We start from the raw sequence: 26,462 nt of genomic DNA, 5'->3' as shown, positions 1-26,462 counted from the left end.
AAACTGTCTACGGTTCTATATTTATCTGATATAAATGAATTTAAAACGAATTGATCAGCACACATTGCGTAACATGCTTCATGCATGCAGTCTCCGCGTGACCGTGACGAAATGAGCGCGGAACGGGAGAAAGGCGCCAAAATGGAAGATTTGGTTGGAAAAAGAAACGCAACATCGGTTATATGGAAGTATTTTGGATACAAAAAGGATGATGCTGACCAAAAACAGGTACTTTGTCGGGAATGCCTCGCAGTTGTGGCCACAACTCGCGGAAACACCACTAATTCGTTTGACCATTTAAGTCGGCATCACAAAGCACTGTATGACGAATGCAGAGCCAGGTCAGATTGTCGTCCAAAGCAAAAAACTATTTCGGATGCCTTTGCCAGTGTGACGCCGTATGAGAAGGGATCCAAACGGCAGAAAGATATCACTGATGCCATTACATTTCACCTCGCAAAAGACATGGTAACAATAAACACGGTTACCAAACACGGCTTTGCAAACATGATCCGGTCGCTTGACCAACGATATGTTATGCCGTCACGCACTTATTTTTCTCAAATTGCCATACCAGAGCTGTACGACAAATGCAAGGCACAAGTGGAAACTGAGCTTTTGTCACAAGTAAAATTTTACGCAGCAACAACAGATTTGTGGTCCAGCCGAACAACCGAGCCCTACATAAGTCTGACTGTAAACTTTGTGGATGAGGGCTTGCAGCTGAGAAGTCGCTGTTTGCAAACAGCACTTTTCCCCAATGACCATACAGGCGAGAACATCGCAATGGGGATGAGAGAAGCATTGGCTGCTTGGGGCCTGGATGAGAAACGTCTCGTCACTATAACAACAGACAACGCTGCTAACATGGTAAAGGCAGCCGCCCTCAACAAGTGGACCAGGTTGCAGTGCTTTGGCCACCGGCTGCATCTTGCAATTGGTAAATTATACCCATGCATTTTACTACTGTTGCTTTTGCTATGCCGGATTTGACTTAAAATAATAAAAAAATTCTAAGTTCGGTTATTTATTATATTTTTTGTTCTGTAATCTAAGGCAAATTTAATTCTCTGGAAACTACTTTTCCCAAATATTTATTTATAAAATAAATTGTATTCTCCATTTGTTTACAAGACTCAAAACTTACTAATGTCCCTATATTTGGGTTTTGATAAGGTAAAGAAGTAAATAATAAATAATAATATTGTAAAAAAATTTAATAATATTATAGAAAATAATATGATATAAAGAGAAAGCATGTGGAAAGTATATATTTGTGAATATTTATGTATGATATTTAATGAGAAATTAATTTTTTATCATATTTATTAGAATTATTAATATGCAGTTTCTTAATTTTGTTTTTATGTTTCCAGAAAATGCAGTGAAAAGGGATGGGCGCATTGATCGTACTACAGGTATCTGTAAAAAGCTGGTGAGTCACTTTTCTCACAGCTGGAAGGCCAGAAGTGCCCTAGAAAAAGCACAGAAGGCCCTAAATTTACCAGTACATTCCCTCATATCAGAATGCCAAACAAGATGGGGTTCCAGACAGATGATGATCAGCAGGATTTTAGAGCAGCAGAAGGCTTTAACTCGGGTTCTTTCTGAGGACAAGAAGGCAAGGCATCTGATTCAAACCTGGCAAGATATAGATGTCTTGGAATCTGTCAGCAAGACACTGGGCCCACTACTGGATTTCACAGATGCACTCTCAGGAGAAGATTATGTTAGTGTCTCCTATGTGAAGCCAGTTCTTCACCTCTTCAACACTTCAATGCTATTAACGCATGATGAAGACACTGACCTGACTAAGACCTTGAAGAATGAGATGTTGTACTACTTAAACGAGAAATATAAAGATGATGCTACTCAGGAGCTGCTAGATGTGGCATCTTGTTTGGACCCCCGATTCAAGATGGACTACATTAATGCAGACAACAAGCCCAAAGTAAAAACCAGAATTGCATCAGAGATGATGGAATGCCAGGAAGAGATTGGAAGCTGCAGCACTGAAGTACAGCACAAAGTTGCTGAAACATCCCAGGCAAAAAAAGCCAAGAAGTCCTTGGGAAGTTTCTTTAAACAGAGTGGAGCAACAGCAAAGAGTGTTTTCTCTGTAGCCATTAAGGATGCTGTGGAAGCAGAATTAAACAGCTACTTACTGACACCTTCTATAGACAAAGAGGAGGATCCACTTGCATGGTGGAAAACACACAAAGTAAGCTTCCCACACCTCGCCAAGCTTGCCCGCAAATATCTCTGTATTCCAGCAAACAAGTTCCCCATCCAAACGGGTTTTCAGTGCAAGTGGCAACATAATCACCTGCCAACGTTCAAGTCTCAAGCCTGCAATGGTGGATAGACTGGTGTTCTTAGCTAAAAACCTCTAAACTCTGTGCAAATTAATGCATAGAGAAAAAGCACCAAATAGGTGTATCTGAATATTTAAATTTAGATTATGCACCAGTTGTGAGAAAGAAACCAAATTTATTTTTTATAGAGTTATTGAAGTGTTTAATCTTTATTTATTAGGTTGTTTCTTTGGCAATGTTGCTAAACAAACATTGTTTGTTTATTATATATATATAACTGCCATATTATTTTATTTATTGTAAAGTTAATTGTTGGTAATTATTAGAACAAGTTTATCTTATCCACAATTTATTTGTTTTATAACATGTTTATTTTTTTAAACCACTCAGGGGGTTAGTGTTCAGCTGTTTTTATATTTTTACAATTTTGAGATAAGATATTTCCTTCTGTTTTGTAATTGTTATAATAAAAAAAAGTTTGTAATTGTTGAATAAAAAGTGAAATTACTTATTTTGTCATTTGTGTTAATTCCTAAAAATGATAATAAAGTGTCATCTTTGCATTCACCAAATTAGGTCGCTTTTATCACAGTAAAAACAACATTTAGTATTAATATTATAACATTAGATCCTTGATTTATCTGAATTGACAGTTAAGTCATAATTTTTATAAACAACCCAAAAGAAACTATAAAAATGTTTGTTCAGTGTTTTTACTTACTCATTTTTTTTATATTTTAGGAAAATGCTTAAAAAATTACCCAAATTATTATAGAATTATTAATTATTTAATTTTTTAGCAGTTCAAAACTCCTGATTCTGAATTTCTAAATATCGCAATATATATCGCAGGGAAAAAAATATTTCAATGTCAATTTTTTCCAATATCGTGCAGCCCTAATAGGGATATTTAAATAAGGTACACAAACCCCGTTTACACTGTCAGGTCTTGATGCCCAATTTCGATTTGTTGCCTATATCAGATTTTTTTGCCTGTTTGTTTACACATTCATTTAGGTTGTACTCACACTATCAGTGTGCCAGAGCGCGGTACACTTGTGTCCAGGGCTTAAATGAACGTGTAAACGGAAAAGCAAAAAAATCTGATATAGGCAACAAATCGGAATTGTGCAAAACGCGCCTAACCCCGAAACTGAAAGCGAGACGTGACTTTTAAGGAGCTGTTTTATATGGATTTATTAACTGTTCAGTGAACGCAAACTGTCGTAGTTTATTAAAGACGCAAACCCCTCACTTCACGACAGCTGTGCACCTTCAGCAACCTCATAATTCCTGCAGCACGAGGACTTTATGACTGTTTAAGAGCATCAAAAGTGGTGGATCTGTTTGGCGAGTTGTGCCACACTAGCCACTGCGAAATATGCGAAGTGTTGTTTCAGCAATGAATTGGTAAGTCCTGATTTACCTCCACGCAGTTTATGTAATGGTATGGCCCTGAATCCTTATGTGTGTGCGCACTGGTGTTGGAGAGAATAAAGTTGCTCTGTGTAGCCCGCAGTGCGTGTATTATTAACGACAAAAAGCAAAAGTTACAACACAGAGTTCGCCCAACTTTAAAATGATTTTGAGGCGGAGGAGGTGGAAAAGGGCCGTCAGCTTGCGCTTATGTCTGCTCTAATTACTTTTCAGAGTCCCAGCCATCGCGCTTTAATCCTCATCAGTCACAGAGGACAACGCTTGTGGTGGGCACGTTGTTATGATGACTGAGCCGATCTTCTTGCAGTCAAACAATGCAAAAATACTTTAAACTGTAGTGTACGCATTACAGCCTCACATTTGACAAGCTTTGAGCGAGTGGGTGTAACCGCCGTAAACTTTTGATTTTCAAGACAGCCTCGCTGCAGCCAATTACCAGCATTTTATCCGGGCACGTTGACAAGATTATACCCTTGGGTATCAAAATTTGGTACCGAACGAAAATGATTTTTTCGATACTCCATAGTATCAAGACGATTCGGTCAGTGCTTAAAAAGTATCGAACTCGATACCCATCCCTATTTAGGGTAGCCTGCTATTTTTATTTGATTGAAAAAGAAAAAACATGATGGGAAAAAAACGCCCATTTCTTAAAAACGATTCAGTCAGTTTTTTCGCTTTGTAATCTAAATTTGTCATTTAAGTAAAAAATATCTAGGGCAGTACTATTTATTTATTTATTTTTATTTAGTTTCTTCTTTATTTCTGTGCTATTTTAAACACTATATTTGTAAGAAGATGTTCTGTTGTTATGTTCCATTGTTAATATGTTCTCATGTTAAAATAAATCAGTATTTTAAAATGCAATATTTAATGTGTCAGATACACAATAGACACGTCAATTTAAAATAATAATAATTTTATATTAATCTGACCAGTTAACCGTTAATATTCAGATAACGAGCAATGGTTGTCGGTTGGCAAAATAACCGAAATGAGCATCCCTATTTAACAGACAGTTATAGTTATAGTAATCGAACCTTCGCTGACCCACACCCAAAAAACCACCATTCACCAATCGTGGCTTAGCAATCGTATGTATGCGCAGGGGCTTTGTCAAGCTTTCGAGCGAGGGAAACAGGCCAACGCGTTATGCAAATGGATTGTGCAAATCTGACACCTGGTATCCTAATAGTTTGGACGGGATGGTGGAATTTTTTCCCTTTTCAAAATCAAAAACCCAAGAAGAGAAATGCCAGCATGGATCAAGCTCTTTTAGGGGCTCTAAAGGAGCTGAGTTTAGTTGGTTTTGTTTTGATAGTCCTAACATTCAGTGATAGACGGCAATTACTCACACACCTTTTACCTTAAATAGATCTAAACTGTGTTTCCTACAAAAATACAAATCTGGTTATGTTTCACAACAGTTTTTTCCTCTTTTTTTTCGCTCGACATTATGAGTTATGCTCCATTTAAGCCTTCGCCATAGAAACGTTAACTTAGTCATACTAATAGCGAATAGGTCATAATGACATGAGTTATTGATCCGGAAAATACGAATCTGCGAATCTGTTGCTAACTTTACTGAACTTCATATTTCCATCTATTGCAAGCTACGAATATTTGAAATTACAAATCAACAGAATAAAACTGAGCACTTGCAATCAATATACTTTACCAGCAGCTGATATTCATTAATTTATAAAAAACACACAAACATACTGACAGTAATAGGTAACTTACTGTACATTGTTATGGGTCAATGATGATAATTTTTAACACAAATCCATCAGTTTCCCCTTTCTGGTTGTTCCTTCTATGAATGCATTATGTAGAAGCACTGTACATGTGTGTTTCTTCGTCGGTTAGTAATGCTATTTTTTATTGCACAACAATTAATCTATCAGGCTTTTTGGCTAAAAATAGAGAAATCACAGTTTAATTTGTATTTATTAGATTCACCTCCCCTGCTTAGCATGAGCTAAGCTGTTGAATAATCAGCGTATGAGGCGCTTTTTTTTTTTTTAATTGGATGAACATTTTTTAGTCCTATACTTTGCCCAGAATATAAAAATACGTATAAATACATTTTGATTATTTAATTTAATCATTACTATCGCAATGGGAAGAAACATTTAACCAGCACAACAAAAATGTTTCAGAAGACAATCACCTATTGCACCTTTAAGACACTGGTTTCAGACTAATCATTTTTGTCACTTCAAGCCTTTTTTAGATTGTAAGTTTTTTATTATTTACATGATGTAAATTTTCTCCCAGTGATGGTTTGCAGCTGGAAGGGCATCCGCTGAGTAAAGCATATGCTGGATAAGTTAGCGGTTCATTTCGCTGTGGAGACCTTTTATTAATAATGGGACTAAGCCAAAAAGAAATTGAATAAATGATGTAAATTTATGACAAAACCATACATTTAAAATTTAATTACATTTTTTAAAACTCTTTAAATGTTTTGCAATATGTAGATGGAAACAATTGTTAGAAAACCACCTGTTCATACTCCATCAGATACAACTCAATCGTAGGGTGACTAAATAAAGGCCACACCTATATAAAATTGATATGACAACCTTGCCTTAGTTTGCCAGTCATAATGTTAAGGGGTATATAGCAAGAGATTCACTTTAAAACTTTCCTTTGATTAATGATAACAAATTTTTTTACCCTCCAATATGAATTATGAATGTTTTAGCAAGCAGACTCTGGAGTCTTTTGGCAGAAGCCTATGGTTAAACTCTTGAACTGAAGAGATTTCAATTGCTCACTCAAGTGACTTCATTACCATAACATTAAAGTTTATGTATATTCAATGAACACACTAAGACTGTTAATCCCACTGGGTACTTGACCTCTGATTGCTGCTATACCAGTTTAGATGAGTAAAGTACAAAAAGATAAATGCACATTTAAAGCCTAAAAATAATTTCTCTTACTATTTCACAACAGTGCATTACTTTTTATGTTTTTTTGTTTTTTACTTCAATGGCCTGTTTAAATAATTAAAGCTATAGGTAATATAGCTGTGCATTGGTCTGCGCCAACTTCATGTCTGGCGTACATGTATGTCTTGTGTGTGTTTGTTTTATTTCCACTAGTGACTCCTAGAGGCAAATAATTTAAGTTGCACATTACAAACTATCGCACCAACAAAGTATCTTGGCATCTGTTTTTTTTTCCGAAGGGAACTGGCAGACCGCTCGCGGTTAAGCCAGTCGTCTTTGAGCCATCCAATGCTAGCTGTATGGGATAAGAACATCTGCATGTCTAGCAGGTATATAAGGTTTCCCTACTATGCAGTTCACCAGCCAAACATTACAGCACAATTTGCAGCGATCGCTCATTTTCCCAATGTAATCTGAGTAATTGACTGCATGCATATTGCTATAAAGGCACCATCTGAAGACGAATTTGCATATGTGAATCAGAAACATTTCCATTCAATAAACGTGCAAATAATATGTGATGCCCAAATGCGATTGGGCAGCTGAAATGCCATTGGCGCTGCTTTGATAAGAGCGGAGGGGTGCAGCTATACCACCCTAACAAAGTGTTCCTCTAATGCATCTGTGTCTCCCTCAGACACGGATACTGCTCGAAATGTACAGTAATGTACAGATACTACAGTAAAATGTCGCCCACAATTGAGGCAAATCTCTCCTCAAAGGGTGAAAGTTCAGCATCCCCTGTTCCCTGCCTCTTCAGTTCACACTTTGACGGTGCGCTGCTGTTCTCCTCTTAACCTGCACCTTTACATCAGACCGTTCGTTTTTTAATTCACTCACAGTGTGATGTTCAGATGTTCACTGACTTAACCGCGTCAGCTAAACTCTCCCACTCTATTTTTTTTCTTATTAATTCACAAGAACAAACTTGCAAATAAAACAGTTTTTCTCCAGTCTACCTCTGATAGGAACACCTTCAATTCACATTCTGTGCATTATTGCTTTTGCCATTGCCTTTTTGTTTGGTTTTGCCAAATTGGAGTCATTACCATATTCATACGGGGTAGGAGACAGGCAGGGGTTTTGCGCTCATGCACAAGCTCGTAGTTTCACAGTAATTCGGATGTACAAAGCGTATATGTGTGAGATTCTGCACATGCAGTCTTTCATACAACTGATTTTTTTTACTACGTACGCACATTTACAGCTTTGTCCATACGCAATGTTTTAGTATTAATTCAACGCAAGTCTTTGTACATGAGGCCCCTGGTGAACACAACAGAGATCCCCCATTAAGAGCAGCCTCCAGATGCTCTCAAAAACAATCCAGAAATAAGGTGGAGCGAAGCCAGATCAGGGGCATGGAAGGAAGGCCTGGTGGGTCAGACAACCCCAGTGGGTCAGGAGGCTCTGAGTCAGGAGGCACTGACGGGTCAGACAACCCTAGTGGGCCAGGAGGCACTGGAAGGTCAGACAACTTCAGTGGGTCAGGAGGCGCTGGCAAATCAGACAGCCCCGATGGATCTGGCAGCGTCTGTGGCTCTGGAAGTGACATTGGTTCTTCCAGAGCATCTGGCTGCGTTTTTTTATTTTGTGAGCTGATAGACTGGAGGTGGCCATCTAGGGAGATGAAAAACTGGTGTTGGTTATATGCTGAGTTTAAGGTGGGCTTTAGGACCGTTGATGCATCAACCAGATGCTCCTCTGTAGCAATGTCAACCGGAGTGAGATCTGCAGCAGCTGAACTGGGCATATACCAATGAAAATTGTTTGAGAACATTGCAGTGATGTCCTTTACAAGCCCTGCTGCTCACAGGTCTTGCTGTGTACTGTTGTAAAAATGTTACTTCGACTACTTTGTTGGATTATCTGTATGCTACCGTTTGTCCCTGCTTAAAGCTTGCCTGCCTGACTAATCTTAATAATTGCATTTGGATCCGCACCTCTGTTGCCAACCCATCATTGTTACAGAAAGGCTACAGGTGTGTGTTGTATCTGTTGTCAATATTGTTGTCTGCATACTGTATCTGACATTAATCTAAAAATTTAATTTTAGGTCAAAATTTTTATTTCATGGTTAAAAATAAAATGAAATGAAAAATTTAAATGAAACAAAGAACTCAAACTGTCACCTGTGGCCTTCCGTTACTTAATTATATAATCGATTGAATATCTGATGGTCATATACTGTAGCCCACAACAGGTGCACTATCATATTTATTTATTTTTTTTATTTTGGGAGGAGTAAAATTTACATATGTGGTTTCAACAACCAGATGCTTTTGAACCTGTCCAGTTTCATCTGGAATGTGCCTCCAGAAGTGGTCTAAGCAATTGGATTTATATCCGTATCTGTAGTGCTTTGGTGGACCTGTCCTTTTCATAATCAGATAGAATCAGAATCAAAAGAGGAAGACATACAATAACACACAAGGGACTGCAGAAAAACTGGGCTTAAAAACAAACTGATAAACTGATAAAGGCCAAACTGATAAAGTTGCCATTATGTATAGTGGCTTAGTTGTGCACCTCACAAGAAAGTACTAAAGCAAACGTTCGAGGTTACAGAAGTAACCCTTCGTTCCCCGAGGAGGGGAACGGAAGTGCCATAGAGTGGATTGATTGAAATCCACGAAATGGGAGGATTCGGTTCAGAAGCCGCTTGTCTGAAAGAGTATTGAACGGGCCAATGAATGCAATGAATTGGCAGCGTAAGCTTGCACAGGTGTACTTCATTGCCAATTATCCCAGCATATAAGCACACCTGGGAGCGAGCAGACGCCATCCTTTTAAGCTGAAGAGACTTTCAAACAGCTAAGGGACAGTCAGTATGGCGACGGAGTATGGCACTTCCGTTCCCCTCCTCGGGGAACGAAGGGTTACTTCTGTAACCTCGAACGTTCCCCTTCGGTTGGGGAACTTCAGTGCCATAGAGTGGATTGATTGAAATCCACGAAATGGGAGAAGTATGGAAAGCGCCATAATGACTGCACCTTACCAACGCCCCCGATGAGGGGATAGTCAAGCAAGCGTGACGCACCCACATCATGGGAGGCGCGGTCCTCCAACGTGTCCCTGGCCCTAATTTATCCTACTTCAACAGAAGTTTTACGGATTTAGATATATTTTTTGGGAAGTCGTGAGCATCTAGATAATTCTAGGAAATACGACAGTACGTTGGGAAGCGTGCAATCCCGATAGGGAGGACGCTGCGGAGGCCATCCGTTACCCAAGGGGGGGATAGATGGCAGAATTTACATATGGACTAGCCCTAAAAAAGGGGCAGTACGCATAGCAAAAGAGTGGTTAGCGGAGAGGGAAAACACGGGTCCGCCCAGGGGGCGGGGGACTTAACCGTGGCAAAATAAGCATATGGGATCGCCTAGTGGGGATCACGCATAGCAGGCACCTATACCCAAAACGCGGGCTGACCAGCGGGCAGACCTACAACGTAGTGGGCCAGCAAGTGACTCCTCCGCTGAGTCAGTGCTGGGGGCCACGGAGGAATCTGCAGGGCTCACCTGACGGGGAACTTTACTGACAGATAAAAAGGCGCACGTACCTCCGTGTTAGGGAGAATGGCGCAGCAAGCGTGTTTCAACACCCTACCGAATTGTTTCCTCAATCACCAAGGGTTACCTAATACCCTTGAGGAAACCGGCTCCACTCGCAGATTGTAAAACCTTGCAAATGTGTTGGGTGTCACCCAGCCCGCAGCTCTACAGATGTCTGTTAAAGGGGCGCCGCGTATGCGCGCTCGAGAGGATGCGAAGCTCCGAGTGGAGTGCGCACGCGCTCTCGGGGGACGCGGCTCATCTCGGCTATGATAGTGAAAGAAAGGCATCCACAATCTAGTGGGAACTTATTTCGGTACGGCACTTCCCTGCTGCCGACCGCTATAACAGACGAAGAGCTGCTCAGATGATCTAAACTCTGAGTGCGGTCTGGATAATACGCAAAACGCGAACTGGACAATAAAGAAGGGCTGGGTCTGCCTCCTCCGAGGGCAGCGCTTGCAGGCTCACTACCTCGTATTAAAACGGAGTGGTAGGAACCTTGGGCACATATCGCAGGCGGGGTCTCAGGACGTGAGAGAAAGCCAGCCCAATTACAGGCACGAGTCACTGACCGAAAAATGCCTCCGGGTCCCCGACCCTCTAATCGATATCAACGCGACCAGCAGAGCTGTCTTCAGGGACAAAAAGATACTGAGTCGAGGATCGAAGGAATCTGACGCGGCTTGTGTAGCGAGGGCGAGATCCTAAGAGGGCATGAGAGGGGGCGGGGTGGATTAATTCGCTTAGCGCCCCTGAGGAACCGGATGATGAGGTTATGCGTTCCCACGGTGCTGCCAGCCACCGCGTTATGAGAGCGGAGATGGCAGCCACGTAACCTTGAGTGTGGAGGGCGACAGCCTGCTCTCCAGCTTCTCTCGGCGTAAAGAAAGCACAACGCTGATCTGGCAAATTACGGGGGTCTTCTCTGCGAGAGACACACCATTCAGTGAATAGACTCCACTTCAGGGCATAGGCGCGCTCGGGGAGGGGGCTCTAGCCCGAGTGACGGTATTAGCCACCGCAATCGGAGGTTACCTAAGTCTTCCTCGCGTCTAATGACCTCCAAAGATCAGCGAGGGTGCCAGATGGTGCCCTGTCCCTGAGAGAGTAGGTGCTCTCTCGAAGGGACTGCCAGGGGAGGGCTATCGCGAGGGAGAGCTCAGACATCCAGGTCCGGTTGAGCCAGAGGGGCGCAACCAGCAACCTGTTCCTCGTCCTCCCTGACCTTGCACAGTAACTGCACGAGCAGGCTCACTGGGGGAAACGCGTATTTGCGCATGCCCCGAGGCCAGCTGTAAGCCAGTGCATCCGTGCCGAGAGCACTCGGTCAGGGAAAGAACAACTGGCAATGAGCGATCTCGGGGGAAGCAACAGATCGATCTGGGCTTCCCCGAATCGCGCCCATATCAGCTGAACAGACTCGGGGTGGAGTCTCCATTCTCCAGGACGTAAGGCTGCCGTGAGAGCGCATCGGCTGCACGGTTGAGCTTGCCTGAATATGAATGGCGTGCAGCGATTTCAGCCGCGGATGACTCCAGAGGAGCAGACGGCGGGCGAGCTGAGACATGCGGCGAGAGCGCATACCCCCCATACGGCTGATATACGCCACCGCCGCCGTACTGTCCGTCCTGACCAGCACATGTTGCCGCTCCAGCACCGGAAAAAAACGGTGGAGAGCGAGGAACACTGCCAACAGCTCCAGACGATATGCCAATGCAACTGGGTACCTTTCCACAGGTCCGCAGCCGCATGCCCGCAACGCACAGCCCCCCAGCCCGTGTTGGAAGCGTCTGCTGAAACGACAACAAGACTGGACGCCTGTTCTAGAGACACCCAGGCCTGTAGGAACGAGGGGTCGCTCCAAGGGCTGAGGGCGCGGCGACACAGCGCAGTAACAGAGACTCGTTGTGCGCGCGCGTGCCATGCGCGTCTGGGGACTCGATCGTGAAGCCAGTGCTGAAGTGGTCTCATATAGAATAATCCGAGCGGCATGAAGCGGCTGCGGATGCCATATGCCCCAGAAGCCTCTGAAATAGTTTCAGTGGGACCACTATTTTACTGTCGAGCTCTCTCAGACAGTACAGCATCAGCTGAGCGCGCTCTCCGGAGAGGCGCGCTGCCATGGTGACCGAGTCCAGCTCCAGCCCGAGAGAAGAGATCCTTTGCATGGGGGCGAGTTTGCTCTTTTCTCGGTTGACCTGAAACCCCCACAGGTGGAAGTGCCAAAGCACTTTGTCTCTGTGCATAATCAATTGCTCCGAGAGAGGGCAAAAATCAACCAGTCGTAAAGAAATCGAGTATGCAGATGCCCGCGAGCCAAAGGGGCGCTGAGGCACCCTCCGCGGGCTTGGTGAGGACCCGCGGAGACAGAGAGAGCCCGAAGGGGAGGGCTTTGTATTGCCAAGCTCGACCTTCAAACGCAAACCGCAGAAACTGACGGTGGCGAGGAAGAGTGGAGACATGGAAATACGCGTCCATCAGGTCTAATGCTGCAGACCAACCCAGAGGACGAACGCACCGGAGGATGCGCTTCTGCGTGAGCATTCTGAACGGCAGCTTGTGCAGGCAGCGGTTCAAAACGCGCAGATCTAGGATTGGCCGTGACCCACCGCTCTTTTTGGGCACGATGAAGTGTGGGCTGTAAAACCCGCTCTCCATCTCGGCTGGAGGGAGCGGCTCGATTGCATCCTTCGCCAGGAGGACAGCAATCTCCTCTCGCAAGACAGGGGCGGACAGGGGGCTGACCCTGGTGAATACACACCCGCGACTTGGGGGGCCGTTTCGCGAACTGAATCGCATAGCCGAGTCTGATTGTGCGTATGAGCCACCGCGAAGAGCTGGCCCGCGCTAACCAGGCAGGCAGAGCTCTCGCTAATGGACTCATCGCTACAATCGCTGACGTACCAGCAGTGGGGCAGCGCGGAGTGGGTGTGCTGATCCGGGAAGCGCGCGGGTCCCACGGAAAAGCTGGAGGTGAGATATTTGCTCTCACTCCGCACCCGAGCTCCGGAGGGGAGGCTCGAGGGGTGGGAGAAAGGAGACTGTCCTCCCAGCGCTCGTGAGCCACTGGCGAAACGCACCGAATCTGCAAGCTAGAAAGCATAGCGTCCCAGATTGGCAGATTTCGGGCTGTCACGTCCGGGGAAGTGAAAAGTGCCCTTTCATAATATTTTCATGGCAGTAAAAAGTGCCGTTGGAAATGGGGCCCCGCCCTCCAGCGGGGAAAGAGCAAGTTCCCTCTTCTCCAGATGGCCTGTCCCAGGGACGCTTCGTGGTCCGTTGCCAGACTTAGTGGCGTTCTGGGCAGGGGGGCTGCCTGCTTCGAGGTGCCCGACGCGCTCGCTTCGCTAGAGGCGTGTGCGGGGGCGGAGCAGCTCTCGTAGGCGGGCACCTTCGGCGAGGAGCAGGTATGAATGGCACGGCGGGCGGAGCGGGCTACGGACCGCCGATAAGACATCACCCATCAACTGCTCTCTCACCGCCTTGAATTCCTGGGTGAATTCACAGACGGTGTCGCCGAACATGGCTTGGGATATGGGGAAAGTCAAGAAAGCGGACTTTTTCGACTTCGCGCATATCAGCCAGGATCACTAATCCTGGATCACTAATGTGGACATCGTCCTCCCCAACGCACACGCAGCGGACTCAGTAGTCCGAAGAGCTAAGTCGGCGGCGGTGCGAAGCTCGTAAGCCTGGCCAGCGTCAGGCAAGGGAGAAACCCAGCTCGGCCAGCGCCTGCGCTAGGTAGCGCTGGTAGGTGGCTATCGCATGCAAGGCGGAAGCAGCCTGGCCCGAGGACAGGAAACCACCGCATCCAGAAACGCACAGTCGGAGCGCCGTCCTGAAAAGGACATGCTGCACGACTGTGTTGCTCTTTCTGTGAAGTTTGCAACTTTATACGCACCGCTCTGGAGGACCGGACCCAAAGAACGCCAGGCAAGGGAGAAACCCAGCTCGACCGTCTGCCACTGCGTGTACACACTCTGGACCGGGAGAATGCTCTTGTGGGGAGTCAACGGATCGTTCCAGAACCAAACAAGTCACAGACCATGTTATCCTTAAAAGATTGGTTGGTGCCTACATGTCTGAACTTTGATTTAATTTTCAAAGCAATCCACAGGCACCCAGCAAAAGGCAATCCACAGGATGACTAGCCAGTCAACATCACAGTTGCGTGTTAATTAACTTTACACCTTAAAACAATAAAAGGTCTACAATCAAAAACCCACCAAACCGGTTTTTGAGAAGTACCTTTTGGTTCGCGTGCCCTTTGTCGTCTGCAAGGAATACACATTCTCAGGCAGACACAGAAGCAATCAGAAACGCTTCCAAAGTTTAATGGACATTTAAGTAAAACAGTTTATTTGAGTAATGTACGTTTGCTTTATGTTTCTGTAGGTTTTTGTGTGTACATGTTCCATGTGTTTAACAAAACTGTTATGGATAGTTATTGAGTAATAGCCCTCAGTGACAAATGTAATCTACAGAATGTTTGTGAAGTACTTCATGTTTGGTATCGATTGAAAGCTAGGAACATTTCAAATGCATTGGTTTATATAAAGAAACCATACTATGAAAAGTGTAGATGTTATAAGACTTTATTTTAACCACTATGCTATCAAAGCAGCACCCACACCAGGTGTCAACCCGGCCTCCTAGAGGGCGGAATTGGGGTGTGACTCCACCCCGCACCTTATTTGATTGGACAAGTATTGTGTAGACCCAGCCTCTACCAAAGCCTATAAAACTTTGAGCAAAGGAATTTCACCGTCGTCTTTTGCCGGTCATCTTTGCCAGTCGTCACTGCCGTCGCTGCCCGGACGTCGCTCTTCTCGTGCTGTGGCCGTTACATCGCCTCGCCGGAAGCCTTGTTACATCACGGAGCAGACCGCGACCTTCACTTGCTGCCGGCTCGACCCCCGATCTGCTTGTGCAACCGCTTCAACAACAAGCCATCGGGTCAACACATCCAAACTCTAAAACTCATCATAACTACAGGAACCCAGGAAGGACTTCGAACGCCGCCTTGTCCAACATCTGTATCCCTAGCAACTAAGGAAACCCCTCTTCACCGACAAGGGAATTCCATCACGTCACTGAAGTTGCTACGCTGACCAATCAGCTTCGTCGGGATTTCCCTTTGGACCAGTCGAGGAAACCAAAATTACATCAGAATGCAAGTAGCACAAACAAGGTTTCTATCCATTGCTGAATCTGGTGTGAATTATGTTTAAGTAGTAAATAATAGCAAAATTCTCTGCTTATGCTAAGAACTTAGCAAAGGCTAGAAGTTAAATCCACTCTTTCTACTAATCTACTTTTTCGTAGATTAGTACTTTGTGTTATAGAGTAGCAATAAACTTTTGTTTCGTTTTAAGATTCGTGTTTGGTGTGTTGTGTGCTTTATAAGTTAATGCCTCAGCTTCAGATACTGCTACCTTGCTTATTAAATAATTAGATACTGTTTTAATATTGTTATTGTTGGCCACGTAATAATATAATACAGGATTGCTTTACACTAAACGTTCTATTTGCTGGACAAATACTTAAGTTAAGTGTAAGCTTTAAATAATTCTATGTGAATCATGTTCGAATCTTTGATTCGAATCCCCAAAGTTTAAACATGATTTAAACCAAAGAGCTGATTCTTACACTCTCGTTCGCTCAGAATCGCTGGTCACAGCAGGAGGAACCCTCATCGACTCGATCAGAAAGTCTCTGAAGCGAAAAGGATGGCGTCTGCTCGCTCCAGGTGTGCTTATATGCTGGGATAATTGGCAATGAAGTACACCTGTGCAAGCTTACGCTGCCAATTCATTGCATTCATTGGCCCGTTCAATACTCTTTCAGACAAGCGGCTTCTGAACCGAATCCTCCCATTTCGTGGATTTCAATCAATCCACTCTATGGCACTGAAGTTCCCCAACCGAAAGGGAACGTAAGTTTACAACACAACTCGCTGAACCAACTTAATACTAATGCTTAAAAAAAAAAACACTTTAAAATATCTAATCTGAAATTTTTTCCTGAGCATAAAAGCAGTGTTTAGAAAAATTATACAGATAAAGGTGATGTGAACAGCCCTTCGATTTAACTACAGACTAATTAAAAGGTTGTCTTCATTTTGCTATACCTCTTTTCTCCGTTTCAATCAACAGCAATCTTGGTTTTATTCATTTTAAATTTAACAGATTTAGCAATGTGGTTTGGGAGAGTCATGTGAGCAGAAGGGTCCTTTCGTACCACTCATGCCCATCTCTATCTCTCCAACTCACCCCTCCTCTGCGTCTGTAGTGTTGCCATGGCAATTTCATGGCGCGATTAGGGTAACATGCTGATGTGAAAAGCAGGACCTATGTTAATGCCACTCAGGCTGTTGTTTGGTAAGATAAAGTGAGAGTGGGTGTGTTTGTGTGGAATTTTTGGGATATGTAGCCAGTTGTTAGGAAGCTCACAGCAAAATAGGTATGAAAATGAGCCCCATGTGGCTGAACTGGCATTGACAACAGACAGAATGAAGTTTTCTCTCTGTGTGCACCAACCATCTGTTGCCATATCAGATTTTTACATTTTCAGTTTTATCCTGTACGTTTCAATTATGCTAACTTGTTCACCACAAAACAGCCAAGAATTCACATTCTTTTCTTACATTTACTGTTAATTTTACTTGATATATTATCATTTTGTTGTTTCTCGATATTGCAAATGACTCAGGGACGATTATTCTATCAACTGGGAAGGATACTCTCAACGTAGACTTATGGTTTTAGTGCGTGCTGATACATATGTGTCTAATACACTACAACTGTTTGTGCTTATTTTCCTGCGTACTTTAAGAAAACTCTTACTGATAGGTCAGATGGCCCCATCTGTTATATATTATATACTGTATTATATACTGTTGCAGTGACTGACAGTGATTTGTTACATTAAAATATGTTTTGCTCAAGAGGAAGAGAATGTTATCTTACTATTAAGATATTCAAATATAATATGTGTCATTACATTTTTATTAGTTTTTGTAAGTCAAATAGTAAGTCAAAGCGACTTACAATCGAGGAGGCATTTAGCAAGACGTAATACACAAGAAGTTCTGGTTATAGAAGGCAACTTGTTTGTGCTCAGGGAATTTAGTGCTAGAGTAAGAGTTTTTTTTTTTTTTTAAGAGAGAGAGAAAGGGAGAAAGTGTTTGTACATGTGGTTTGTCAAGCCCTCTCACATGTGTAATACACACTTACAAATGCACAGTGTTTGTGTTGATTAATGTGTTAGTGAAATGATTGAGTTTGTTTTCTACAGGTGGATTGTTAAGCCCACCACACTTAGAGTTTATAGTATTTTGAGCTGGTGTGTGCTGTGTGGTAGGGATGCAATGCTTCTTAGTAAAAAAAAGGTATCGTCACGTTGTTCACCCAAGGTTCGGTGCGCCCTATGATCTGCAGGTCAGAAAATGCATTATTAATGTTGGTTTGTTAATAAAAACAACTGCAACAAAGCAGTTCCGCCTTTGTATGCTTCTGATTACCTTTCCCATCCATTGCACATTCGAAAACGCACGTTCTGTCCAATCACCTTTTAGTGAGTAAATCTGTTGTTAACATCACATTTCCCTACATTTCTGTGTGTTTCAGCATGGCAAGTGTAGGAGATAAAGTGCAGGTCAGGCCAATTGACAGCGCATTGCTGTCAGTACTCCAACAAAGACTCAATATAACTTCCGACAGACACAAAAACATAACGAATGCTGTTTTTTGTTGGTGTTGCAAAGATAGCCTTGATCAGTGGCCACTAACAGGTGGATTGAGGTCCTTATCAAGATCCAGAAGCATCTCATACGGACAAGGACATGCAGCAGGTCTGTTACTTCAGTCTTACTCCTTCTGGGTGTTCTTCCGCACCCTGTCACTCCCGCTATTCACCCTGTTTACCTGCTGTCTGCTAAGAAAGTTTTTTTTTTCTCTATTGACTGCTCCCACTGAATTTGGAATAAAGAGCCGAATGCTGTCTCTTTGTTTAAGTTTCATTTACTACAATGGTACTAAGTGAAACGGAGCTCTCTGAAATCATATTAAATCATATCTCTCTGGTACCTTGATGCCAAACAACCCCCTCAATGTCCTCACAAGTATAGCAATACCAGTAAATGTTGACCTTGTGGGGACATTTTTGGTGTAATAGTACACAGAACTCACAGTTTAGTACCCATGCTTGCTTTTTTCTGTTTTTTTTTTTTTTTTTTTGAAAAGTCAGAAGTATTTTGTCACAATTTCCTACAAAACTAAAAAGCTTCTTGTGGTACAAAAGTATAAAACAAGTTATATAAAAAAAAACTTTATAATTTGGAGACTTAATTGTGTATGAAACTTTGAAAGGCTAAGCTCAAATTTTAAAATACCATGAATCAAATGTTAAAATAACAGTTAAATGTTAAAAATAAGAACCCACGCCAACACAGGGAGATGAACCCACGTTAAAATAAATGTTAAAATAATTTCACCCAGGGAGAACATGCAAATTCCACACAGAAATGCCAACTGGACCTGCTGGGACTCGAACCAGCGACCTTCTTGCTGTGAGGCAACAGTGCTAACCACTGAGCCACCCACCGTTCCATCCTCATGCTATGCATTCAATGATACTTTACAAGGTATTACATTTTGTTTATTTTCGATTATGTAATTTATAGTTGCATGCTTATGTTTGCGGAATTTAATCTGCATATACTGGGATGCTCTGTAGGTTATGAAATCAATAAAATCCTGTTGGGTTTGACATCACTGTTTTGTTTATTGCAGTAACCAAGGCAACACTGTTCAATCACCATCTTTATTTGTTAGGTAAATACTGTTTTAGTTTAGGTTCAGGTAATTTTTCATTATTTTAAATTAGCATGTGATAAAATCAGTTGTCACATACTGTTTTTTTCTGTTTTCTAACATCCTGAAATATAGTATTGGGGAATCGCAGTCGGTCATGAAAAACGAAGATCAGCGTCATTATAGAATACTGTATTGAGTTGTATAAAATGGGAGTCTAATGTTTTATCAATTCGTTTAAAGGTCAGAGAGTTTTCTAAAGCCCCATATAAAGTGTTTTTTTTTTTCTACTTATTGTTTTATGTTCCTCTGAACCTTTCATAGCGGTAGTCAGGTAAATTATTGTCTTTTGCTTTATTCCTACCCTTTTGAATTATATTGCATTGAAAATGAATTATCACAAGTGACCCTTTAGTTGTACTTATGTATTAAATATGTATTTGGTACATTTTTTTGTTGTTGTCATGTAGTGTAGTTATCATGTAGTGACTGGAACTGAGGAATATTTTGCTGTATTTGACTGTACAGTGAGTCTATTGTAGATGGGTATTTATCACAGTGGAGGAGAAAGTGTTCCAAGAGGAAAAAGTCTCGACTGCTCCTGATCTACATTTAATAAAGATTCTCTCTTATGTTGTTAACCATGTCTTTTTATGCCGACCTCTGTCTATAGCCAGCTGGTGATCTGTTTTTAGTCAGTAAAGTCTCTGTCTGTCTCTCTCTCTTTCTCTCTCTCTCTCTCTCTCTCTCTCTTTCTCTATTTCTGCCTTTCTCTTGGCCTCTCTCGATTATCTGTCATGTTCTTTCTGCTTTTTCTTCAATTTTGTCCAATCCAGCGTCTCGTACTGAGGACAGGTGCATTTCGGCCACTTAACGCAGTTTGTTGGTGTGATACTATCACAGCCGACCTCAGTTTGGCCCATTACGGTTTAACTTTGTGAATTTCTTCATAGTTTGCAGTGATTCTGTCACATACTGCTGCTATTTCGTATGATTCAGGTAACATGGATTCAAAGATTCTAGCACAGGATGGAGCAGCAACTCAATACTCGAGTTCATGTGCGCTTCTCTTTCAGCTCAAAAATACTTTTTTTAATTGAACATGTTCTTGCTCTGCAGCATATAGCCGGACTGCCTGTAACAGTGCTCTTTTTGTGCACAGTGCTTTGTACGCCGGCAGCAGTTCAAAGACAAAGTGTCCTGGTTATGAGGGATCCAAAGGGATTTTCTGAGCTCTTTTCCTCTGCCCACCCTCAAGATGTAAAGATCTTGGAGGGTGGGCAGAGGGGTATTAATCTCCTCTGCAGTCCTGACTGTCCACTGTAGTGTACTGATATCTAGTTTGGTGGCTGAACCAAACCAAACTGTTTTAGAAGAGCACAGAACAGACTCAATGATGGTGGTGTAGAACTGTTTCAGCAGTTACTGTGGCAGGTTGAACTTTCTAAGCTTGACAGAGAAGCCTGTAGAGGTGCAGTCATTTATATACAGGGAGTATTTTATTTAAAAATATATATTTTTAAAAATTATTGTGCTATCATCATTACCATAAATCAACAACACAAGCCTAAATTAAGACTTTAAAAGTTTTAAAAATTAAAACACAAAAGATTGAAATCAGAATATATGCACTCATGTTCCTTCATGTTGTTCAAACACAAATCTGTTGTGTGGAACCTAGGATTTTTTAGTGTGTCCTTGTGAATAACTGTAAATGTATTTTATGCTGGTATTTGTGTTACAATGGTTTTTTTACAGTGTAACCTGGAAAACAATAGCCATGACCACAGAACCATGACATGAACCAAGCTGACAGTTTTGTAAAAAATCCCCCTCCTAGTATACTGTATCGTATAATAATAGATGCTACTTTTTTGATTGTCTTACAACTTGGGTTTTTGTAACACATTTTGTATCACTTTATTTTGTGTGTAGTTTTTGTTGTCACTTTAGAGTATAAATAAGACAGGCTTAAGCTATGAGGTGAAACCTCTGTATGTGCAGACCATTGACATGTGACTATTGAATACCTTGTGTAGAGCAATGAAGACAGTCTTGTAATGTTTTAGAGGCCATGTTATCTTTTTTAGATCAAAAATGAATTGCCCAATTGTTTTTTTTTTTCTTTGTTCACAAAGCTCAACACCTTAAATGAAGGTTTAATTCTCAGTAAATACAGTACTTTGTGTGAATGACCTATAAGCAGCTTACAGCTTTGCCTATGGTTCCAAATAAATGCATGAATTTTAATCTAGGGTTAATAGGAGAGACTAATCTTAGAATAAAATGGTCAAAGTCTATAGAAAAACTCTAATAAGGCTAGGGTTTTCGAAGGTATGTGAAAATTGGTGAGACTGGAAGAAGTAAACTGAATTAAAAGCTGCAGGACTAACTACCAATAAGGTGCACAGTAGGGGCCGCTCACACAAAATGCATTTTTCCTTTCCCATGTGCTACTTTGCTATTGTTTTGTGTGACTGTTACACTCATGTCTTGCATCTTTTGAAGCATTGCACATGTAAACTCCATGTTTCTAAGATCCCATATAATGTTAATCCTCATGACAGAGTTTCAAGACAAAAACCACTGCTGAGCAAAAAGAACCTAAAGGCTTATCTCAGTTTTTCCAGAACATCTTGATGTTCCCCAAAACGTTTGGGAAAATACTCACGTCAAGACAAAACTTTTTGGAAGATGTGTCCCATTATGTGTGGCATTGTGTTGAGTGTGATGTGCTGGGGCTTTTATGCTGCTTTATGACCTGTAAGGGTTGCTGTGATAAATGTATACATGAATTCTGTGCACCAAAATATCCTGAAAAAGAATGTCCGTTCACATGTCAGTGACCTCAGGCTGAAGCAAACTTGGGTACTGCAGCAGGACAATGATCCAAAAAACATCAGCATGTACACTTATGAATAACTTTTTGGATTAGTCTAATCAAATTTCTCAGTGCATCATCAGGAGGCACATGGTTTATTTTTTTAAAATTCAAAGTAACAATAACCATTGACTTGAAGAAGCACTGCAAGAAAATGTGTGAAAATGTGCACATCATTTAAATCACTTAAATTAGAATTACTACAAGCATTCAGATTTTCTGTCATAACGAATATAGAGAGTTGTTTATGCTGCTTGACTGTAGACCCAGTGAATGCCTGTTCACTGTGTGAGTCTCAGTGGCTGTAGAGAATGTAGAGGGAATGTGATCATGACAAATGCATGACTTTGCTTGTGAAATTTTTATTTATATAGTTAATGACTGACACATAGTTGTTAATGGCAGAGTGCAAGCATAAATGTGTAACATAATACCTTAACTACATAATTATGAATAGCCTTCTGTAGTTGTATTTTGATGTCAACACTGTCCTGTGCATTGAAGACCAATTGATTTCTGTCAACCACATATTTAAGTTTTTGCAAAAAAAAAAGCACAAGTGGATTAAGCTGGTTTTAATGCAAAAGAAAATTTCACTGCGTCCCAAATCGCATACTTATGCACTATTCTACGCCATTTTGTAGTATAAATAGTGTAAGTAGTGTGTTCACACTGAAAACTCTAAAAATAGTAAGTGCACTTTAATTACCCGGATGATGCACTCATTCAGCCGCTAAAATGAAGTGTGTAATGATGGACACTTCACGCACTCAACGACCGCAGGTTTGCTTACGTAGCGGAAGGGGCGGAGCTATCGGACGCACACGTTGAATAACTTTATTTATTTTGGATGGTGAAAGCAAAATTCTCCTACGAGAGTGATTATAGCGCCTCACGATGGTGAATGCGGCAATACTCACTGCAGGTATTATTTGATAATTCGGTCGTTTATTTTATTGATTTGGCGACTGTCAAACATCATCAGGAAAACGGTTTGAATTTGCGCTTAGTAAAAAAACATTAGTGTGCCATTTGAGACAACACTACATACATATACTATCCTGTTGAGTGTGTAAGTGCATAAGTACATAGTGCATGAGTGCATAATGTATAGTGTGCCATTTGGGACGCAGCTTTTACCTTTATAAAAACCAAATAATTGTGTAAATTGGCATTTCTGGGGGGAAAATGTATTTACTAGCTAATAACCTTATCCTTATCTATAAAATAAAACTTCTGAACCTAATAAGAGGAGCCTGATAGAAAATGCTCATTGACAAAAAAAGAGATCTGATGGATTTAGAGGGTTTTGCATTTGAACCCTTCATAAACATGAAGAGGGGTAAACTATGTGGCCTTTAACAGTGTGTTCACATAAAACAAAACATAAAAGCAAACAGCTACATGTAAGCATGAGACACAATGCCAACACAAGACATAAGCACATGATAAGTATAAACGCTGAATTTAATATTGATATTGACAGTATTATTATGTCTTATTTTATGTCTTTAATTCAAATAAAATTTTCTACAGAGAGAATCGTGATCTTTGTTCTTGTTCTTTGAATTGTGCAGCCCAAGTATGGCTATAAATTATTTGTAATCAAAGAATGGATGTATTTGCTTACATTGCTCTCACAGACAAATTAAACAAGCGCATGCCCTTGAAATTAATTGGACATGATTTTATATGCTTGTTTGAACAAATTAGTTTCTCGATGTGCCATGTAAGAACCTCTTACTCTTGTTTTTTGTAAAACAAAAGAATCATCTTATATATTTGCCTATTTTTATTTTTTTCAAAATGGAGAATTTTTTTTTTTTTTTGAGTTGATGAACATGTATTCGGAATACTTGGTTATAGGTATGTGTCTGGGAGCGCCTGGCTGGCAAAGTGGAGTGCCCGTATGTTCTGATTCATCACTTACTTTGCATTTCTCATCCCATGAGAATGTGATTATGGTGATTTTTCTGTTTGTAGAGGATTTAAAAGTAAAATCTCTCTCTATGTGAAAATGGTTTGATCTCAGTCTGTTTTTGACTCATACAAAAAGAGCTAGTATGAGCATGCAGTCTTTTCTTATGTGCATTACCTGTTCAATGCAGCAGATGAGGGGGTTTATGACTGCTTGTTTAGTAAATAAAAATGAATGAAAAAATGTTAAAACCAAGCGAAATCTTTGTTGGTACAATAAGTAATGTGGGAAAAATAAGTATTGAACATGTCATGTTTTTTGGGAATAATATTCTAAAGGAACTGTCTGGCATTGAGCCAGGTTTTGGTAAAAACCCAAACAATACAAACATAAAAATAAAACAAAATAAAATTTTATGAAAAAATGAAAATAGAAAAATGGAATGATTTAAGAGAATTACTGAAATGTGTTCAATACTATATAGGCTTTTTGGGGGATGGCAGCTTAAAGACAGCTCTCATATGGAGAATGAAGTTCTTTCACTTTGTCAAGGGTAGTCTGAAGTAAAGTAGTTTGACTACCTGTTTGTTTATGCAGAAGAGAGGCCTGAGTTTACCACCACAGCACTAAAGGAGTTCATCAAGGCTGGACTCAGCAGCCCCCTTCAGGTCTGGGAAATGAGAATGCTGGGGATTTAAAAATTCTGGCAGTTTGTGCCTTACACCTTACATGCACCATAGCCAAGGGAATAGGGGCCTGCCTTCCCTTGATCCACCTACCCATCCACTCATAGACTGGCAATCCCCATTTCTCTGATGACCCGTCAGTAGAAGCAATATTTGAAGACCGGGTCTACCTAACCTGTCACTCACCAGGTGATAACCGAACTGGCTACAGCCGAACCGGCAACCTTCCTGGCTGCAAGTCTATCAGGTCAATCTCAACCCCAGAGCACCTACAAGTGTCAGCTTCAGCTTTATGTCACCCACCGTTGTCCGCTTCAGCCCCAGTGAGCCCACCAGTTTCAGCTTTAGCTCCAGACCACAAGCCGGTGTCAACTTCAGACCCAGAGCACCCGCCAGTGTCAGCTTCAGTCCCAGAGCGCCTGCCAGTGTTAGATTCAGTCCCAGAGCACCCGCCAGTGTCAGCTTCAGCCCCAGAGCACCAGCCAGTGTCAGCTTCAGCCCCAGAGCACCTGCCAGTGTCAGCTTTAGCCCCAGAGCACCCGCCAGTGTCAGCTTCAGTCCCAGAGCACCCACAAGTGTCAGCTTCAGTTCCAGAGCACCCACTATTGTCAGCTTCAGAGCACCCACCATTGTCAGCTTCAGTCCCATAGAACCTGCTAGTGTCAGTTTCAGCACAAGAGCACTTGACAGTGTTAGCTTCAGCCCCAAAGCACCTGCCAGTGTCAGCTTTATCCCAAGACCACCCGCCAGTGTCAGCTTTAGCCCCAGAGCACTCACCAGTTTCAGCTTCAGCCCCAGAGCATCCGCTAGTGTCAGCTTTAATCCCAGAGCACCCACAAGTGTCAGCTTCAGTTCCAGAGCACCCACCATTGTCAGCTTCAGAGCACCCACCATTGTCAGCTTCAGTCCCAGAGAACCCACTAGTGTCAGCTTCAGCCCAAGAGCACTCGCCAGTGTCAGTTTCAGCCCAAGAGCACCCATCAGTGTCAGCCTCACCCCCAGAGCACGCACCAGTGTCAGCTTTAGCCCCAGAGCACTCACCCGCCAGTGTCAGCTTCAGCCCCAAAGCACCCGCTAGTGTTAGCTTCAGCCCCAGATCCCCCACCACTGTCAGCTTCAGTCCCAAAGCACCTATCAGTGTCAGCTTTAGCTTCAGAGCACTTGCCAGTGTCAGCTTCAGCCCCAGAGCACTTGATAGTGTCAACCTCAGCCCCAGAGCACCCACCAGTGTCAGCTTTAGCCCCAGAGCACTCGTCTGCCAGTGTCAGCTTCAGCCCCAAAGCACCCGCTAGTGTCAGGCTCAGCCCCAGATCCCCCACCACTGTCAGCTTCAGGCCCAGAGCACCTGCCAGTGTCAGCTTCAGTCCCAGAGCACCCGCATGTGTCAGCTTCAATCCCAGAGCACCCGTCAGTTTCAGCTTTAGCCCCAGAGCACCTGCCAGAGTCAGTTTCAGCTCCAGAGCACCCACCAGTCTCAGCTTTAGCCCCAGAGCACCCATCAGTGTGAGCTTCGGTCCCAGGGCACACACCAGTGTCCGCTTCCGCTCCAGAGCATCCACTATTGTCAGCTTCAGCCCCAGAGCACCCACTAGTGTCAGTTTCAGTGTGGCTCAGAGCTTTTGCCCCCAAGGCTCCTCACCCTGCTGTTCCCAGTCTGGCATTTTGTCTTTGCTGTCTTTGTGTCAGGTTCTGTCAGGTTTAATTTTGGATTTGTGCTGCGATCTGAACATGCATACTGCAAATGTAAACATGAGTGTTTATACTAATGTGCTTGTGTTTTGTGTTGGCATTGTGTAAAGCATGTGTCTCATGTTTACATGTGGCTGTTTGCTTTCATCTTTTGATTTATGTGTACAGACCGTTAAAGGGCACATAGTTCACCCCTTTTTTAT

General features: G+C 42.4%; 2 protein-coding genes across 14 annotated transcripts in view; one reads left to right on the top strand and one right to left on the bottom strand.

Annotated features, from left to right (window-relative positions):
* Positions 1–26,027, bottom strand: part of LOC141375156 (uncharacterized) — a 53,171-nt gene extending 27,144 nt beyond the window's left edge. Inside the window, exon 1 of one of the 2 annotated variants that reach the window (XR_012382757.1) lies at positions 5,496–5,604. Coding sequence is in view for 1 of the 2 variants with exons in the window: in XM_073907391.1 (XP_073763492.1) it covers positions 24,874–25,551 (678 nt within the window). In the remaining variant the exon portion in view is untranslated. Of the gene's footprint in view, positions 1–5,495; positions 5,605–24,873 lie in introns of those variants that run through there. The other variant, XM_073907391.1, reaches the window with a different exon arrangement.
* m1ap (meiosis 1 associated protein) overlaps positions 1–26,462 on the top strand; it is a 63,834-nt gene that overhangs the window by 23,493 nt on the left and 13,879 nt on the right. The gene's annotated exons all lie outside the window — the stretch shown is intronic.

The sequence above is a fragment of the Danio rerio genome, chromosome 7 (assembly GCF_049306965.1).
Source record: "Danio rerio strain Tuebingen ecotype United States chromosome 7, GRCz12tu, whole genome shotgun sequence".
Classification (NCBI taxonomy): domain Eukaryota; kingdom Metazoa; phylum Chordata; class Actinopteri; order Cypriniformes; family Danionidae; genus Danio; species Danio rerio.
This window is presented reverse-complemented; position numbering and strand designations above follow the sequence as displayed.